Source organism: Grampus griseus, assembly GCF_964374135.1.
Source record: "Grampus griseus genome assembly, chromosome: 13".
Classification (NCBI taxonomy): Eukaryota; Metazoa; Chordata; class Mammalia; order Artiodactyla; family Delphinidae; genus Grampus; species Grampus griseus.
The window spans coordinates 53,076,961-53,097,504 of NC_139007.1; the positions used below are offsets into that span (position 1 = coordinate 53,076,961).

The following is a 20,544-nucleotide window of genomic DNA, read 5'->3' on the forward strand; positions in this document are numbered from 1 at the left end:
CCTTTCAGTCCCCAAAGCCAGAACATGGGCATAATCTTGCTTCTCAGTCATCTCCCCACATTGCTCAGTCACCACATCCAGCTTATTCTATCCATTTAACATCTCTAGGATCTCTTGCTCCCATTGTGACCCTTCTGTGTTTCAGTGTTAAGAAACATGAATCAGACTTATTAGCTGCTTGCTTGGGTGCCCACCCCCCTACCCACCCCACCTAAGTGCACAAATTAGTTCAAATATCATCTCTAAGAACTTCCCACATCTGGTTTAGATGCTGCTCCCCTGTACTTTCACCTCTGTCATAACACTTACTACATTCTTCTACAAATGTGGACTACTTGTGGCTTTTTCCTCCTGGACTTTAACCTTCTGAGGGCAGGGACCAAGTCTTATGACACTGTGTCCTAGAAACAGCATAAGGTCTAGAATATAATATATTCCTAAAATGTTAGTTGGATGGGTGCATGAATAAATTAGCCTATAGTCTAATAGATAAAAATGCTTAAATAACTTATCACTTATAATTAAAATAATGCATATACTTTATATAGTATTTAGAAGAATATAAAAAAGAAAACAAAAAGTTGATAATTTTGTTACACAAAGATAACTACAATTTATCTTTATTTTTGTAGCCTTTCAGCCTTTTTCTATGCATGGATTAATGTAATGATAGTGTATATATATATACAATTGTGTATGTATAGATATACACACACTCTTTTGTAAACTGCTTTTACTTAAGAGTATCCTTCTCTGCCATTAAATATTCTATCTGCATGCATTTAGTGAGCATGTATTAGTTTTGTTAACAAGAAGTAAAATCATTAAAAAAATCATTAAAAAAATTGATTCTCCTATTAAACTCTCTTTACAATGGGAAGATAGCCAAGTCCTAAGGACCCTCATGAAGACTAAGCAAAATGCTCTTAACATTTTCCTTAGAGAAAAAAGGGTGAATTAAAGGAATCACAGACTGACCTAGTTTTCTACCATGGAATCTTTAACCGTAGTTAATGCTAGATTTTCTGATCAAAAGTTATCTTTTAATGGAATCAGAGCTAAATTGAAATCTTTAATAACTCTCAGTGACAAGAAGACCATAGTGCTGAATAATCTTTAAAGTACTATACTTTCTAGAACAACTTAGGCCATACTTAGCCAAACCAGGTATGTTTCAGAATACAAACCTGGTGATTTTTATGTCATTACTGTAGTCTTATAAGGATGTTTTAAGGTGAGAATGTCACTAATAAAGACAAAATTCAAAAAGGTCTCCAAAATAATTCCTTAAAGGAATTATCTTTCTCTCTTTGTGTTTAACACAAGTTCTAAGTTTGAGGAAACTACTGAACAAATATAAGTGATAGGATTATTAGTTACTTATATAAATATTCTCACTTTTTTTTTTTTTAAATACTTTAAAATGGTTTGAAGTGATCTTGCTTCCTCTCATTCTTGGTCATTTTACCTTTGATTCACTGACTGAAAGTTCTAGAAATTCATCATCATTTTCCAGAAGCACCTTGTTAGGCAGCCACCCCTCAGTAACTTCACTAACCAGCTTTGGCAAATGCCTTGAGTTAATCAGTGACTCTACAGTCAGACCTAAGCACATGAAGAAATAACCCCCTTTTTAAGTGAGTGCTCTACTGTCGTGGCTGTGCTTTCTGGTGGAGGAGTGAGCGCCAGGGCTCTGGAGAGTAGCTTGTCGCCTGTTTCCACTGCAGGATAATTAGTCCCTGCCGATGGGTGCTGCACATAGCGTTTGGGAGTAAGTATGCAGAAACAGTGATTATTGCAACCTAAATATTTTCAGGGGCCAGATGGAAGGATGGAGGGAGGGAAGCTCAGGGGCCAGTGTTAACTAACTGCTCTGGGAATCAGCTGCTCGGTAACTCGCGACCTCCAACCTAATGCTGTTATGTGGGAACGTGAGCCTGGTGTTGCTACATCTTCCCATCTGTTTCAAAAGAAATGGAATTGTGGATTATGTGTGTCAAATCTCCCCGATTTTACGGTGTTAGCCACTGTTTAATTTAAGAAAAAAAAAATGGTGAGCAGTCTAAAAAGCACCACAGGCTGCCAGCTGAAGGCCTCCAGCATTGATATTAACATAAACTTTGGGGTTTTACTTATCTTTTTAAACATTTATTTATTTGGCTGCGCCAGGTCTTAGTTGCAGCACGCGGGACCTTTGTTGCTGCATGCAGGATCTTTAGTTGAGGCATGCGGGATCTAGTTCCCTGACCAGGGATCGAACCCAGGCCCTCTGCATTGAGAGTGCAGAGTCTTAACAACTGGGCCACCAGGGAAGTCCCAGTTTTTACTTATGTTTGAGTGATCCTTTTTTGTAACTATAACTTTTGATAGTGATTCTCAAAAGATTCCTATTATTTTTGGTGAACTAGAACAAAGCTTATTTAGTTGGTGATTTTTAAATAATCTTTTCTTTTCATAGACACACAAAGAACGTTTAAGAATGGGCATTACATCAGGGCGTTACTAACCGTTGATTTCCTCTGGAGTTGTAGTATATTGGCTCCAGAAGGGGCCTTACAAGCAAGTAAAATAACCCCTTTCTTTTTTTTTTTTTGGACCACGCCACGTGGCATGCGGGATCTTAGTTCCCCAACCAGGGATCGAACATATGCCCGCTGCAGTGGAAGCATGGAGTCTTAACCACTGGACTGACAGGGAAGTCCCTAAAATGACCCCTTTCATATAAGGACCTTGGGTCAGGCCACTGAGGGTGGGTTTTTTTTTTTTTTTCTTGCGGCATGCGGGCCTCTCACTGCTGTGGCCTCTCCCGTTGCGGAGCACAGGCTCCGGACGCGCAGGCTCAGCGGCCATGGCTCACGGGCCCAGCCACTCCGCGGCATGTGGGACCCTCCCGGACCGGGTCACGAACCCGTGTCCCCTGCATTGGCAGGCGGACTCCCAACCACTGCGCCACCAGAGAAGCCCGAGGGTGGGTTTTAAAAGGTGATAGTTTTCTAGTAACAACCTCTGTGGTCAAGAGTGCTTTGCCTTATTGGGTTTCTCTGGCTGTATTCAGAATGGAGGAGCCTGGGAAGGTTTTAGGCCAAAGTACATTGAAATATCTTTAATTTACAATCAATACAAGTGAATGGTGGGACTGCATACGTATATAGTTCAGTACTCTCTAGGTCACATTTTCTCTCTTCTTCCCTTTCCTTATCTTATTTCCTATTCTCTGTGCCATAATGTACTCTGAAGTATATTTTTAATGAAATAGTTATTAAGTTATTTAGTGGTTCCTGCTTATAGTTTTGAAATCAAGTGAGTGATTTAGGGGTTATATCTTGCTGTGTATTGCCCCAATTTCTTTTCTTACTGGTCAGGTGACCTTTGATAAGACAAGAGTGCCTAACTGCTTCTGGGTCATTTTGGTCAAGTTTGTTGGTTTATGTGGTAGCAGGATTTTAGAGAATCACATGGAAGGGACTTTCTGAAAGATCTGTTCGAAAGTAGAATGAACTTATACATTTAATGCTCCAGATACCTATATGAGGAGCGAGGTTTTCTTATCTTCGTTTTAGAAGCTCAGGGAGATTAAGGACCTTTCTCTAAGCTTCCAGCTGATAACAAGTGGCACTAACTTGGGAGGTCAGGTCTTTAACTTAGAAATGTGTGCTTTTTGTACTTTACGTCACAATTATGTTAAAAAAAAAAGGGAAAAAAGCAACAGTAAATAAAATCCCACCATAACTAGTAGTCTTGTTTGATAGCATAGATTATAATCATACCTAAAACCCATACCCCTAATCTGTGAATAGTTAGAATAATGTTTTGTTCCAAGCATCAACTCAGATTTGTCATCAGTTTTTGTATCCCTCAACCCTACAGCTTTGTCAGTGATGGGCTTTTATGAAATAGTAATACCAGGACAGAGGGACTGACCATAAAGGAAATGGTGAAGCATGTTGGTTGGGACCACGAACTGACCTGAGGTTAATACCAGGTCCGCCCCTAACATACTGTGTGGCCTTGGGCAAGTTAGTTAATCGGTGTAAGCGTCTGTTTCTTCCACCTTTAAATAGGACCGATAATTACGGTAGCTACCTCCTGAGGTTATCGTGAGAAACAAATGAGCTTGTCCATGCACTAAATGAAAGTTAGTTGTTACTGCTGCTGTTGCTTCCTTTCTTATAATTGGCAGTGCTTTGTTGCCTCTAAGGTAAGCCTGCTGCCTTCTGAGGACCTTTGTCACTTACCTTCAAAGAATTCCTTCTTCAGAGATGACAACTTTATCTGCTGAATGGGGATTTGTAGCTTGAATGTGGTGTCTCCTTTGGGGTGAATCTCTAAAGGAGCCTTGAGGCTTATGAAGAAATCTGATTAAGTCCACATTTGTAGTTAGACAGAAAACCTGAACAAAGCTTGAGTGCTGGGTTTAGGTATGACCAGTTTCTGGATGGGTGGGGATTATTTTTGTGCCTGCAGGAGTGTGGATGGCAGCCTTCTCCCCATCTCCACTGCCTCGCCTGGGCTCTGGCCTTGATCATCTTATGGCTGGATCACCACTGTCGCCTTCTCCACAGAGCCTTTGTTTCTAGTCGGTCCTATCTCTTCCTGACCTTCCCTCCTTAGAGAGATTCCCACAGCAATCTCTCTAAACTAAAGACCTGGCCAGGCTTCTTCCCTGCTGGAGCCCTGGGTGTTGTCTAGTGGTGCTTCTCAAGCTTTGGTCATTCACTTCCTTTCCAAATGTCCCCATATCTGCAAACCATCTGTACTACTGTTTACTTAATAGTTGTCTTCAAAGGATTTAGGTCAAATCTTTTTTTTTTTACTTAGGCTTTTCCTGAGCAGTAATAGCTGTGAAATCTGAAGTATATAATATGCTAGTTGCATTTCCTCCTAATACTCTTTAAATAAATACGTAACTATGAAAATGGGTTCCTCTGTGTATCCTCTGAAGTCAGTGGAGCCGCCCCTGCTACACTTTGGTAAACAGTGGCCTCAGGATAAGGTCAAAGCATTTTATCTCATGCCCAGGACTTTCTGTGACCCAGTGACCTGGCCCCTCTGGCGTTTTTTTTTTTTTCTTCCTTTCCTGCCATTCCATTAGCAAAGAGTAAAACTTGCTCTTTCATTCTACCTGTCAGGAATTCTTCCCCTGCCTGATGAGTTTCTGTTCAACATGGACATCCCAGCTCAGATGCCCACTGGCTGTGTTGTTGGAACTGTGTTAGGAATTTTTGTTTATTTCTCTCAACCTGCTCGCTCTAGGGCGGGGCCTGGATCACTCTGGGCAGGCACTGCATCTCAGCAGCTTTTCCCTATCACAGAATCCTCTGTCAGAAGCCACCAGTGACATGATTGTATTGCCCCTCTTTCCCTCTGCCATGTCCAGTTTGACCTCCTTCCAGCATCACCCTGCCCTTAAGATGCCAGGTCTTTTTGCACATATCCCCTCCAGTAGAATGCCACTTCTCTTCCTCCTGTAACTGGCTCTTTCTCCTCCTTCAAAACTCAGCTTGGGGGCTTCCCTGGTGGTGCAGTGGTTAACAATCTGCCTGCCAATGCAGGGGACACGGGTTCAATCCTTGGGCCAGGAGGATCCCACATGCCGCGGAACAACTAACCCCATGCGCCACAACTACTGAGCCTGTGCTCTAGAGCCCAAGAGCCACAACTACTGAGCCCACATGCCACAACTACTGAAGCCCACGTGCCTAGAGCCCCGCAACACCTTAACAAAGAGTAGCCCCCACTCAGCGCAACTAGAGAAAGCCCCCGTGTAGCAACAAAGACCCAATGCAGCCAAAAAAACCCCAAAAAACAAAACTCAGCTTGCCCTTGGCCCCTGGGAAGCTGTCCCTGACCCCAGTGTGAAATGATTCTCCACTGGGATTACCTTTGTCATCACTCTTCTTAAAATAATAATAATAAAAATAAATAATAAGATTATCAAGCATTATAATCTTTTAAATAAGATTTAAAAACCCTGCCTCCTTCCAGACAGTGTCTGAGGCAGGTTTAAGAAAGGGCGTATACTAAAAGGTTAATAAAATCAGGAATGAAAAGGAGTTGGAAAAAAATGCATAACCCAGATGTTAACAGTACAATCTGAAGGGAAGATGAGGTGTAGGAAGGAGGTTTTAGGGAGAAACAAAATCTTGAGGCTTATTTTTTAAGGAAGTGCAAGTAAATTTGTGGATTAAGATGAAGGAGATAGGGCTTCCCTGGTGGCGCAGTGGTTGAGAGTCCGCCTGCCGATGCAGGGGACACGGGTTCGTGCCCTGGTCTGGGAGGATCCCACGTGCTGCGGAGCGGCTGGGCCCGTGAGCCTTGGCCGCTGGGCCTGCGCGTCCAGAGCCTGTGCTCCGCAATGGGAGAGGCCACAACAGGGAGAGTCCCGCTTACCGCAAAAAAAAAAAAAAAAAAAAAAAAAGATGAAGGAGATAAAGGGATGAAGAAGTGGGGTGGGAATAATGGAGGGAATCCACTAAGGAGCAGGACTGTTGAAAGTTCAGAGAGGAGGGTTAAAACGGGAGAGTAGTTCCTTCTTCTGAAGAGAAAGGTCATTAAGAGGGGAGCAGAGGGGAGTGCATTACTAGAATGGTGCAACGGAGAGTCCTCTGTTTAGGCAGGGTGGGTGGGTAGGAGAGCGGGGGTGAGAGCTTGAGAAAGTAGAGGTCTGGAATAGCTGCTGTGCGAAGCAGTGAAGGAAGAGAGCTAGAGGGGAGTAGAGAATCCCACGAGGGAGGGTTTCTCCAGTGTTAGGTGCCCTTGACTTGTAATGGATCCATTAAGCGCCAACAAGCAAACTCAGCAACGTGCATCACCCCGAGAGAGCAGTTAGAAAGATGATGTTTGTTTCTGTGGGCAGGCGTTTGGAAGGGCAAGTGCAATAGAAGGATCAAAGCTGTGCGCCTCCAGGGGGCGGCGGTGCAGGTAAGGTGGAAAGACTGGCCTGGGGGTGTGTGAATCCAGGAGGGGCTAATGCTGGGGAAAGAGGAGGGCTGAGGGTCAAGGTGAGAGTGGAACTGGTATAGTCAGGAGGAAGGAGTGGGCGAGGTGAACCCAGAGGCACTAGGAGGGGAGTTTTCAGAACTTTAGGCCTGTTTCCAGAGGGCAGGGTTCAGTTCTGGTAACTAACCACTAGGAAAATCCAGTTAAGTTAGCCAAAAAGAGCCATTCCAAGAATTAGGTTAGATAAACTTAAATAAACTTAGTGCCACTCTAATCTAGAAGGAGAAAAGATGAAGTCACATCCTCTTCTCTTTGGTCTCCAGGGACCTAAGAATTAAGCAATAAGATTGGCTCCAAGTGAACTTTAATTTTCTCTTGTGGAACAGGCCATTTTAATTGTTCACGCCTTTTTCCTCAGAGGCATCGCGTGAGGGCCCTCTCTACATGAGAGAAGGAGGAGATTTTATGCGGGAGGCTGTAGTTGAGGAAAACTGGCGTATGCCAGTGCCCTGGATGTCTGAGAGAAGAGACATGAGCACTTCCCATCAGGTTGCCCCATAGCAGAACATACTTTGGAGGTTTGCCATCTCACCTGAGGCTTCTCGAGGCTGGGGCAACCTCGTTGGCTGCAGAGATAAAGCCCACCACCTGAGAGAGGCGGGAGGTTGTCCAGGGCTGCTGCCCTGCCTGTTGCAGCCAGTGGAGAACCATTCCCAGGAGTGTGGCTGAGGTGAGGCGGCCACCCCGCGATGTTCCCCGACCATGGAGCACAGTGCTGGCAGCGATGTGCGCCTGTGCGTGCAAGGTGGGGGAGCGGGAATGGGGAGTGGGCCGCATGTGACCTAAGGGCCACTCAGGGCATCTCACACTTACTTAAGCTTCGTTAATAAAACCCAAAGCCAAGGGCTTCCCTGGTGGTGCAGTGGTTGGGAGTCCGCCTGCCGATGCAGGGGACACGGGTTTGTGCCCCGGTCCGGGAAGATCCCACATGCCGCGGAGCGGCTGGGCCCGTGAGCCATGGCCACTGAGCCTGCGCGTCCGGAGCCTGTGCTCCGCAATGGGAGAGGCCAACAGTGAGATGCCCGCGTACCGTAAAAAAAAACAACAACCCAAAGCCAAGGAAGTAGTTGACCTACAGTATGAGACCTCTGTCTGTGGACAGGTACAAAAAATGTACCATCCCCCTTAGGGTTTAGCATTCACAAAAGAAGAGGCAGTCAGCTTAGACTAGCTGGAACATTTCCAGAGATGGGGTGTTTGGGCACATTAATCTTCTGAGCCTCAGTTTCCTTATCTTTAAACTGGGCATAGTAACACTTGCCTCTTAGAGTTGTGCAGTGTGCGGTCCTCAAGGCAGGGAATCACGTCTTTTCTTTTCAGGTAGCTGACATATTTCATCAGCATTGCTTAAAACAGAAGGTTGCTTCTCTGTTTAACATTAAAATTGTTATGACTTTTACCCTCTTTTCTGTGGTATTTTGAGGATGCCTTTTTCCTCCTTTGTAGATATTTCCTTTTGTGGTAAGTTCAACAAGCCCAGTGCTGGCCCTGGCTGCTCTTGACCTTGCTGCAAAATAGGCCACTCACTCTGGCAACAGACGATCCCAGAGGCTTGATTCACCACTCACTGGAAATCCAGCAGTCCCAAGAGAAGAGATTTGGAATAAACCTCTTTTACTTGGTCATCCCAGATTCTTGCCCCGGGTTGACATATTTCTTCTAGAGAGAAAGGCACAGGGCAGGCAAGAATACTTTGTGCCAAAACTCACCTTCCCCCAGCCCCTCACTTGTTACAGCTCCTGGGAACTCACACATATGTGTATGACATATGTAGCCATCTCCTTCCATAGTATGCCCACTGTTTTCCCAGCAGCACACCATGCCCACATTCACCCACTCCTAAGATAACCATGGCATCTTGTGGATCCCAGGTCATGAGTCTAGACCAGGCCATTCTCCCCACCCCCTTGAATAGTTTCTCGTCAAGAAGGATGGGGTGGAAGAAGGGGTATTATCCTTTCCTAAGGTCTTACCTCTATTAGGACCACCTTAATTCATCAGAGATGCTCTGATAATCTTGAACTTTGAAAGAGAGGTATTAGGCACACAATTCCTCCTTCTTAGGAAATCCTCCTTCTTATACAGATTTCCCCTCTCACCCACCTTCCATCCCATCCACCCACCCAGTGGGTTGGAGGAAAGAGTTATCTTCCTCAAGCAGGGAATGTTCAATTATAACTTCCTCCAGAATAATAAGTCCTACTTACCTTGCATCTACATAATAGAAAGGATTGCTCAAATGGTTTCCCCAAGCAACTCAATGTCTTGGTCACCAAAAAGGGAAGTGACTGGCAATTGCTAAGATTGGATCTCACCTTAAAATCTTTATTGACCTGCAGTTTTCACAATTTATATTTTCTCATAATATCTAAGAAGAAATGAAATCTTAACTTCAAATCTGTGCCTCATCCCTTATTCCCTTGCAGTCTTACACAGGGGTATATGTCAGCATGAGCTTTCAGCATTTCTTGGGATGCTTTTTCAGTGTTTATGCTTGTACAGTGACTTCTCCTTTGAGAGTAAAATGTTAGAGGATAAATGAGCAGTGCTTCATGGAAAGTAGGTTCAGAAAGTGATAAAAATGTGTCTTGTGTCATAACCAGGAAGTTAAGTGGGAAACAATTCAGAAATCGATGTGGGTTAAGGGGAGGACTTTGTAGTGTGGTTCAAAGAACACTGATTGCCACCTCAGGCGATCTAGTCCTGGCTGTGATGCTGGTAGTAGACGTCAGAGCCCCCATTCTCTTACATCTAAGGAGAGTTAGCTGGATTAAATGATATCCTATATCTCCACCAACCCTAATGTTCCAGAAGGTAGTTCCTCAATGTCAGGGTCACTGGCACATAGTGGGTACACAGGGAGTATTATTGAAGGAAGCGATGTGCTGCAGCCAGGGACAACCAGGGACACACCTGAAATTGAATGTGTTGGGTTGACTTGTTGCAACGAGGGAGAATGCACTGCATGGGACCTAGGGCCATCTCAGTAAACGGGTGCTTGAAAGGGGTCGTAGGATGTAGGTTTACGTTAGGTGATTCGAGGGATAACTTAAAGAAGTGGGACTTTGCTCTAGACTGGAAGCTGTCAGGAAGCAAAGGTCATTCTGTGATTGAGTATATTATAAATCCTATGTAGAAGGAGGAAAAACTAGAGAGGCTAGTGCCGTAATTGGTAAAGAAGCACAGTCATTTATATTAGCCAGATTAGAGAGATGTTTGGTCATTTTTGTGGTTGGACAGTGTTTGTGTTTAGATGTCAGGCCTCAGTGGTCTCATTTCTGTCTTGATTCATCATGGTGATAGAGTGGCTTTGCCGGATATTGATGTTTTGGGAAGTTGTTAACGTTCAACGGGAGAATACCAGGGCCTAGCTGTGAGTGCCAGGCCAGTTTCTCCCAACACTGGGGCCTGACCGATAGGAGCAGGCTAGCTCCCACGTATCAGGGACTGCTTTCCTCTTTCTCACAAATAAGCTAGCCAACAAATATTTGGAAGCCATTTTATTTGATGTGGATAAGCATGTAATAAATGTGTCCTTTTCCAAAAGTTAGAGTGAAGCATATTTGGTTCTCAACTTTTTTCTAAAATACAGTTAAGATGGACTAAATTTTAGGTGTTAGCAAACTAAAAGAGTTAGAATTATATATATATATATTTTTTAATGTATTTATTTTTGGCTGTGTTGGGTCTTTGTTGCTGCACATGGGCTTTCTCTAGTTGCGGCGAGCGGGGGCTACTGTTCGTTGAGGTGTGTGTGCTTCTCATTGCAGTGGCTTCTCTTGTTGCAGAGTGTGGGCTCTAGGCGCACGGGCTTCAGTAGTTGGGGTGCGCGGGCTTAGTTGCTTCGCAGCACGTGGGATCTTCCCGGACCAGGGCTCAAACCTGTGTCCTCTGCATCGGCAGGCGGATTCTTAACCACTGCGCCACCAGGGAAGCACTAGAATTATATATTTTTCAAACCTTTCTGGAGTCATGATTTTTTCTAAGTTAACTTTTAATAGGAAATGTCATACTACATGTTAATAATAGTTCAGAGATTCAAAAGAGTATACATATTGCTGGTAGGAGGGCAAAAAATGATTCCATCCCTAAAAAGGGCAACATGGTATTATATATAAAAAGCATAAGTGAATTGCTCCTCTGATGACACAGTCCCACTTCTGGGAATAGGTCCTACAACTCTACCTGTACACGTGCAAAAATGACATACCAAGTTACTCATCATAGCATTGTTTATAAAAGCACAGTCTTGGAAACAACCCAAGTGTCCAGCTGGAGAGGATGGTTACATAAACTATGATAAATCCACACAGTAAAGTACTGTGTAGCTATAAAAGAAAGAATGAGGAAGCCATCTCTATACTGTTGTGGAAGGATATCCAGGCTATATTGTTTAGTGAAAAAAGCTAGACAGAGGATAGTACTATCTTTTGTAGAAATGAAAGACAAAGAGAATCTATATTCGTATTTATTTCTATCTACAAAAATAACACTACAAGAACACACAAGGAAATAATAAAGTGGTCAACTATAGCGGAAAAAGGTGGACCCAGAATGTGATGGACAGGGATATGAGTGAGATGGAAACTTCTCATTATTTGCCTTTTGAAATATAATTTTAATTCTCCAATTATAAAATGTACTACCTAGTCCAAAAATTTAAATAATTTATGGAAAGATATATATGTATATAAATGCAATATATCTCCTACCTCATTCCATTCCCCAGAGATAACCATTTTGATCAGTTTCTTGTATAGTTTTTCAGAGTAGTCCATTGTATTAGTCAAGGATCTCAAGAGAAACGGAACTGAGAGGATGTGTGTGTGTATAAAATATATGAAAACTGGTAATTCTATATTATGGAAGAAAAAGCATAATTAATATAAAAAGGAAAAAACAGCTTAGAAGTACATTTGATAGTGGTTAATGTTACATTATATAAAGGCTCCCACATATTGAAAAGAAAAACATTGACTCCACAATCACAAGGAGCCAATTCATGAAAGCAGCCAGGGAGAAAACATTTAAAAAATGTTCAACCCACTACCACTCAAAGAAATGCAAAGTGAGTCGGGTAAAACTTAAAATATATATTAAATTCATTTAGAAAAAGAAGGATAAGCAGGATTGTTATGAGACTTAGATGCAAACTGCAATGCTCGTGTCACAGTATACTAGTCAGCCTTTCAAGAGCAGTTTGGCAGGATGAATCACAAGCTATAAAATCATGCCCTTTGGCCTAATAATCCCTCTTCTGGGAACTAATCTTGAGGAAATAATTCAAAAGGTGGCAAAAGGCATAGCTCATGAGGATGTTCATCATAACGTTGTATAATCAAAGAAATGGAAAAAACCTAAATATCCCAAAGGCATAGGAATTTGGGTAATTATGGTTTATTACTTTCATGAAATGTAGGCATTAAAACTCAGTACAAGGGGCTTCCCTGGTGGTGCAGTGGTTAAGAATCTGCCTGCCAATGCAGGGGACATGGGTTTGAGCCCTGGTCTGGGAAGATCCCACATGCCGTGGAGCAACTAAGCTTGTGCGCCACAACTACTGAGCCTGCACTCTAGAGCCCGTGAGCCGCAACTACTGAGCCTGCGTGCCACAACTACTGAAGCCCGTACTCCTGGAGCCCATGCTCGGAAACAAAAGCCACTGCAGTGAGATGCCCGCGCACCACAACGAAGAGTAGCCCATGCTGGGCGCAACTAGAGAAAGCCTGCGCGCAGCAACAAGGACCCAACTCAGCCATAAATAAATAAATAAAAAAAAAATTTAAAAAGTCAGTACAAGGACTAGCAACATGGCAAATATGCATTATTTTATGTTACATATAACAATTATGTCTTAGCCCTGATAACAATGGAAAGAAAACTGTGTACATGTGCTCAAGAACAGATAGGACTATAGAAGCCTAAAGACAGTGTGACCGATGGGAATATTAGAATTATAGTGACATTTCTTTTTTGTTTTAATTAATATTGGTCTTAGTTTGTTCAGGTTGCTATAACAGAATACCATAGACTGGGTGGCTTATAGAGAAGAGGTTTATTCTTGACAGTTCTAGAGGCTGGGAAGTCCAGGGTCAAGGTGCTGGCAGATTCAGTGTCTTGTGAGGGCTGACTGGTTCATAGACGGCTGTCTTTTCACTGAGTTCTCACATGGCACAGGGGGCTAGCCAGCTCGGTGGGGTCTCTTTTAATCCCAATCATGCCTCATAACCTAAGCACCTCTGAAAGGTCCTACATCCAAATACCATCACACTGGGGATTAGATTTCAACATGCAAATTTTAGGGGCACACAAACATTCAATCTATAGCAATTGTGTTGTAATATTTTTACAATTATAACTTTTAAAAGCTTAGCAATAAGTTAGCATTGTCCCAAACAGTAGGCTCAAATTGAAATTACCAGTTTGTAATTAGAAAAGACTTTAAGAATCATTTGATCCTATCTATCTTCCACTCCCCCACTGTGATGGTTGCAGGTGTAGAATCTAAGGTCAGAGGGCTTTTGACTGTTCTACATGGGCGGGGGGTGGGGGGATACTGTAGGTGCTGGGACCAAAAGCCCCACCCTCTGCTCAGGAACTAGCCACCTCTCTATTGATTAAGTCTGGAGAGATGCTTCAGATGTTAAATATGTATAAGAGAACAGAGATATTGGAAGCAAACTGCATTCCGATATCAATAAAATTGTCTCTTTCTAATGTTAAAACAACAGCTAATACTACCCCTGATATTTTCTAGTTATTAAAGATATTTTATTAAAATTATGATATAATAATGCTTCAATCTACATAAGACCCATTGGAATATTGCTTATCTTTGTTCCCATCTAAAGCTTCAGATTAATTTTTTCCCATGAATACAGGTGTCCAATAAACAAAGACCCAATGAGGAAAATACATTTGGTGTAAATATTTCATTGTGTTTTTTATGTTTATGTCCCATTTCTTGATCTTTGCCTCAGATTGAAAGACATTTTTTCAGTGTCTGTGGAGTTTAGCTTCCATTTATTGACTTATTTTTGAAGTTGGAATGCATTAGCAGAGATTATCTTCAACATGGGAGATTCCCCAATTAGCAAAATGGATTTGCCAAGCAGGAAAAAGATAGCTGTACGTGCCCAAGTTCCTACTGGTGCCTGCCAGGAAAGTAGATTTGGTGTTAACCCCTGTGATGAACATGTTTTTCAGGGTGGATCACTTGTACACGTTCTTTGTTCAGTGGTCTCCTGATGTCTATGGGAAAGATGCCAAAGAGCAAGGCTTTGTGGTGGTGGAAAAAGAAGAACTGAATATGATTGACAACTTCTTCAGTGAGCCGACCACCAAGAGCTGGGAGGTGAGACTCAAGAGAGGGCTAGACTGTCCCTTAAAGTCCAGTCCACAGGGCTTCCCTGGTGGCGCAGTGGTTGAGAGTCTGCCTGCCGATGCAGGGGACACGGGTTCGTGCCCCGGTCCGGGAAGATCCCACATGCTGCGGAGCGGCTGGGCCCGTGAGCCATGGCCGCTGAGCCTGCGCGTCCGGAGCCTGTGCTCCGCAACGGGAGAGGCCACAACAGTGAGAGGCCCGCGTACCGCAAAAAAAAAAAAGAAAAAAAAAAAGTCCAGTCCACAAACAAAATGTTCTTGTGTCAAAATTCCAGTAACCTCTTGGCTGGCAAGAAGTCAGATTTCCTGTGCCTCTTTGAAATCACATGGGGAAAAAACCTTATTCATCTGTGTTGAAGCTAGTTATGTGTGTCAGAAAGACCTCATCTCCACCCCTACAACCCAGTAGTTTCACTTCTCTTTTTTGAAACTGCTGCAGGGTCCCCATTACGTACAGGATGAAAGTCAAGCTTCTTAATTTTACCTAAAAAACTGTTCATAATTTTTTTGAGCACTTACCACACCCTTCTCATGTTAGGGGCACGGTGGATGAGATCAAGGAGTATAGATAAATCATTACAATATAGTGAGATAATTACCGTTGTAGGTGAAATGCCACGTGCTATGGGAGCATGTACCCAGGCACCTGAATGGAGCTAGGGAATCAGGGAATGCGACCCAGAAGGAGTAATCTGAGCTGAGATCAGAAGTGGGAGGACAGGCAGTTGGGGTGAAAGTGGGACATGGAACACGGAACATGTTCTGGCCAGAGAGAAAGGTCTATGTAGAGGAATGACCCAGGGGAGAAACAGAGAGTGTGGGACATTTGATGAGCTAATAAGAGTTCAGTGTAGCTGGATCATAAGAGTGCAAAGCTGAGGGAGTGGCAAGAAATGAAGCTGGAGATAATGAAATGGCAGATCACGAAGGACCTATGAACTGTTCGTCATAGGTTTGGTTTGGCTGTTTTCCTAAGGGCAGTAGGAAGGCAGCAGTTTGAGCTGTCCTCAAACAGCTTCAACCAGTAGGAGCTGTTTGGAGCCTGGAGAAGTAAATACAGATACACATTTTGGAGAGCTTGCTCTTGCTGGCAGATGTTCATGGAGTTGGACAACACTTGAGGCTTGAAGACCCATTAGGAGTCTCTTGCAGGAATCAGTGTTGAGAGAGAACAGTTGCTGAAAGAGCGGCAGTGCAGAAGATGGAAGATGTCAAGATTGATCTCTTGGTTTTTAGAATGGGAACTGGAGGGATCGAGGTACCTGCCCTTCACTCCGATAAGAAGCATAGCAAGAGGATTAGATTTGGCAGAAAACGCTCTGTGTTCTGGTTTTAATCTAAATTTGAGGTGTCTGTGGAATGTCCAAGAGACAACTGAGAATAAAACTTAGGAAAAAGATCTGGAGATATACTTTCGGAAGTGATTAGCAAAGTTGAAGTTGTGAGTGTAGGTGAGGTCAGCCTAGGAGAGTGTGTCCATTGGCAAAGGAGCAGGACTCAGAACAGAACCCTTCAGGATGCCAGCTCTAAGGGGCCAAAGATAGTCGAGCCCACAAAGGTGACTGAGAAGGAACAGCCAGGGGAGGGCATGGAAAACAAGAAAAGTCATGTCTTAGAAGCCAAGGGAAGAGAATGTTTCAAGAGGGGAGTAGTGGTCAAAAATGCCTAATGCTGCGGAGGAGTCAGAAGGTAAGAACTAAGCTATGTCTTTTGGATTTAAAACCAAGGAGGTAATAGTTGGTGACTTTGACAAAAAGCAGTTTCATTAAAGTGGTAGCTTCAAAATGTAGCTACCAGTGTTCAATGAATGAATTGGGGGTGAGTAAGTGGAGCTAGTAAAGGTGGGCAAACCACTCGAATTTGGTTTTGGAGAATAAAAATGAGATGGAAGGCTGGAAGAAGAGGTGAGGGTGGGGAGGTTTTCCCTCTCGTGAGAGAGACTGTAACGTTTTGGATGAGGTCAGCGGGAACGGTGGAACAGAAGGTACAGAAGATAAGGGAATAGGAGAGGGAATAAGCGGGAGGCTGGATCCCCGAGAATTGTCCGGGAATGTGGGGGTAGGGATAGAATCGGTCTTAGGTGGTCGGGCGGCAGAAAAGAATAGGATGTGTGCATATAAAATGTAGACTCACTGGCGGTAAATTCTGCCATTGCTCATTTGATTATTTCTCTGCAGCAGGAGGGAGCACCCCCTAGAAGTGAAGGAGGGAAGACTTAGAGGAATACGGAGAAGGTCTGAAGTAGCAGCTATAGAGACTAGGAAAAAAGCCAACTGAAGAACTGCAGTAGGATGGCTGTCTGGTATTGAAAGCCCTGGTGGGGTCTGACACCAGGCTGCAGTGAGGGCAGGTTTTCTCCAGCAATACTCCCAGCCTGGGTTTAGATTCATCAAGTGGGCAGTCAGATCTTCCAAGGCTGGAACTCTGTCAGACTGGGATGATGAAGGATGATGAGGCCTGCCCCTTGGGTCTAACTCCTTCTGGAATGCCAGGTCCCTTCATATGTGTGTTTGCCCTCACTCGTCCCTTTCTCATTCACTCCCTCGCAGCCCGAATGTGTACATGCACACACACAGCTTTCCATGTCAGACTCCCGTCATCCTTCAAGGTCCAGATCATGTGTCACTTCTGTGATGCTTTCAGCCAGAGTTACTCCTCCTGTCCTTCCACAGCCCATTGCTCATAGCTCTGTAGTGTATCGCTCAGCACTTTACTTGTTTGCATGTTTGTCTTCCCACAGTTCATAAGCTTCTTGTTTGAAACCATTGATTAAAAATATTCAAGCCTATTAGGCTGTCCCTCCCTTGGCTCTTCATATCAACTCTTTTTCTGTCTCTGGCCAGTCTCTCTGAGTATACTTTGCTTGTCCCTTTTCTCATGGTGTTCCCTAGTTTGTCCTTGGCTCTCTTTTCTTCTCATCTATTACATCTTCCTTGGACGAGCTCATCGGCTTTCAAGGTTTCTGCTGCTGACTCCCACCTCTGTCTCCTCCACACACCTTTCTTCCAGGCTGCTGTTCTAGAGCACATAGATGCCCCACAGGCATGACTGGGTCTCCACGAGGCAGAGATGGTGTGACACTGGCATTCTGGCCAAGGCGTCAGAGAATATCAATTCCCGTCCTCCTCACGTAACCATCTGTGCCCAAGAGGCCCCCACCCCCATGAGATATGCGCACAGACGAAGCATAGCTAGGAAATGTATATTTTCTTAGTGAGGCTATGGTCTCTTGCCCAATATGGAGGGCCAGAGAGAAGGTTTAAATTTCACTGGGGATTTAATCCTTTCCCGACTAGGCCTGAATATCTTGAACTGAAGCAGCCCGCTTTTAGGCCTATTCTGCATCTTTCCACTAATCCCAACCTTGAATCTCAGCTCTTGACAACTCCTGTGGGAGAAGAGGCCACACCTACCAGCACCAGAGGAAAAGGAGCTAAAGGGGCATGCAGAGAGAGAAAGGTCTGCTTCCAGATCTAGAGTAGAGTGGGCTTGAGTGAGCCACTCAGACTGAGCCACTGAGGAGAATGAGAGGGCAAATCCCTTTAGAAGGTGTCTCTAGACCTGTAGTGGAAGAGGAAGAAAAGAAGAAGGGATGGAGAAGGAGGAAGAAATGGGTTGGCTTGTTGCGAGCTCCTAGTGTACTTGTTAACACTTGGGACATGGAAAGAAAAGATAACTGGAGAGAGAGGTGACTGGACTGTTATCCCTATTTCTTTTTTTTTTTTAGATGTTGGGGGTAGGAGTTTATTAATTAATTAATTTATTTATTTTTGCTGTGTTGGGTCTTCGTTTCTGTGCGAGGGCTTTCTCTAGTTGTGGCAAGCGGGGGCCACTCTTCATCGCAGTGCACGGGCCTCTCACTATCGCGGCCTCTCTTGTTGCGGAGCACAGGCTCCAGATGCGCAGGCTCAGTAGTTGTGGCTCACGGGCCTAGTTGCTCCGTGGCACGTGGGATCCTCCCAGACCAGGGCTCGAACCCGTGTCCCCTGCATTAGCAGGCAGATTCTCAACCACTGCACCACCAGGGAAGCCCCTATCCCTATTTCTTGCCACATGGAAGAGAAAGTCAAAAGTACAATGAGGAGAAGAATGCTGTCCAAGCTCCCTCCCATGCAGGAGCAAATTCTGCTTACTAGCATTACCTTAAGGCCAGGCCACTGTGATAGCATTGCTTCATGGTGGCATTGCTTCTCCTCTGTGGGTGGGGAAGAGGAACCTTCACTCCTCTGACAGGTGTCTGATCCTCAGCGTGTCCAAAACGTCTCTTCATCTTTCCCCAAAACTTGCTTCTTCTCATGTATTCCCATCTTAATTAGTGGTGCCCCAAGCTAGAAGCCTAGATATCAACCCAGATTCTTCTCTTTCATCATCATATGTAGTCAGTCATCTCTAGTTAGAATTTGTTGATTCTGATCTTACGTAGGGTGGGGACCACTGCCCTAGTCAGCTGTCTGCATCCTTCACTTAAACTCTAGGGCAACTCCAGTCAACCCAACCACTAAGTCCATCCTCCATACCCAAGCTCTTTAAATAAGCTTTACTTCTTAATTTTATAAAAGTAACACCTGCTTTTATTATAGGAAATTTGGAAACTACAGAAAAGCACAATGCAGAACATTTAGAAAATAGTATCTAACCACACATTACTTTTGTACATTTTTTGGACTCATTTTTTTCTATTTTAGGGTGTTTTCTAGGCGGTAAGGGTGAGAGAGTATTTTTGCAAAATGGGATAATGTTCTATGTATAGTTTGGTGTCTGGCTTTTCTCACCTGACATCTTGTGAGAACTGTATCATATTAAAGATTTTGAAGCCTCATTTTAATGGTTATATAATATTTTAAACCTCAATCAGAATTTATTTAACAATTCCCCACTTTTAGGAATCGTGTTGGTTCAAGGTTTTCACAAGGATGAGATGATCTGTAACTCTGACTGTTCCCCTAATTTCCTGAAAGTGATATTACTTAGTATAAGGCTATTGATTTTTTTTTAAGGCTCCTAATCTTTTACATAATGACAATTTTCCAGAAATGTGAGGAATACCCTTCTTCTCATTGTGCTTCTGGCAACAGAAAGTACTATTTCTATTATCCCTTTCTTAAAGCTTTCGCTAATTTGAAAAGCTGATAAACGATATACTGGAATTATTTGTGCCACATGCCTGGCAAAGCACCTGGCACTTGCCATCATATAGAAAGCACTCAGTAAATGTTAGCTGTCATGAAGTGTCAGGCACTGAAAAGAATGCTGTCTCACTGGCACAAAATCCAAGTGATTCTGCCCTAGATTGTGTCCAGGCTCTTGCATTGAGAATAAGTTCTGGCTGACCTGAGACTGGTCACCAGTTATCTCCCAGAGCCTCATTAGAACTGACCCCCAGGATGAACTATGTAGTGGCGCCCGATCTCCCAGGGGTACTGGAGACCAAGAGGCCATTTTCGATCTGGAAAACTCACAGAAAGATCCCTGAAAATTGATCCAATGGTAATCTACATTTCTTTCCAACCCGCTGATATCTGGTCTGGGCAGTAGAGGAGGACTCATCATGCTTATTAGTCATTAAGATTAATATTTTGAAAGGTTAAAAGGTGCTCTTTAGAAAACCTGAATCTAAACTAACATTTTTCTCAGCCTCATATAAACCGGATGTTCTTTCAGTTCTTTGAAGTTTCTCATACCTAACAAACATGACGGTATTGAAGTGAAACGCCATTGTTCTAAGCGTAATGAACCTACCTCTGGTAAAGGCTCCTTTTCATATTTCCTTTGAGATTCAAACTGACGTCAGGGAACACACATAAACTTTTAAAATGAAGGTTTCGCTTTAGAATGCAGAAAAAAAAAATCTGAAAAGGCAGGGCTAGAAAAGCTAGCTCAGCCAGCTGGAGGACAATTGGGAAGAAAAGTACAAGACAGAGAAGAAGAAAAAAAACAACAATGCGGTTTTGTTGTGCTGTTAGGAAACCACCATTTCAAAGGTGAAAGTGTCTTTTTACAGCCTCACAGCTATGCCTAACAGGAAGTGTGTGTTTGCTCTAAATCCTAATTTGGGTGTGTTCCTGTAGAAATATTGAACTGTCTCCTAAGGGAAACAGAAACTCAATCATGCAGGAAACGAGATACTGCATAAACAGTTGTAGCTCAGTGTGGCTGTAAGTA

General features: G+C 43.6%; 1 protein-coding gene across 1 annotated transcript in view; it reads left to right on the top strand.

Annotated features, from left to right (window-relative positions):
• NCOA7 (nuclear receptor coactivator 7) overlaps positions 1-20,544 on the top strand; it is a 144,351-nt gene that overhangs the window by 112,913 nt on the left and 10,894 nt on the right. The window contains exon 11 of the mRNA XM_082668590.1: positions 14,206-14,353. Coding sequence (XP_082524716.1) covers positions 14,206-14,353 — 148 coding nt within the window. The remainder of the gene's footprint in view (positions 1-14,205; positions 14,354-20,544) is intronic.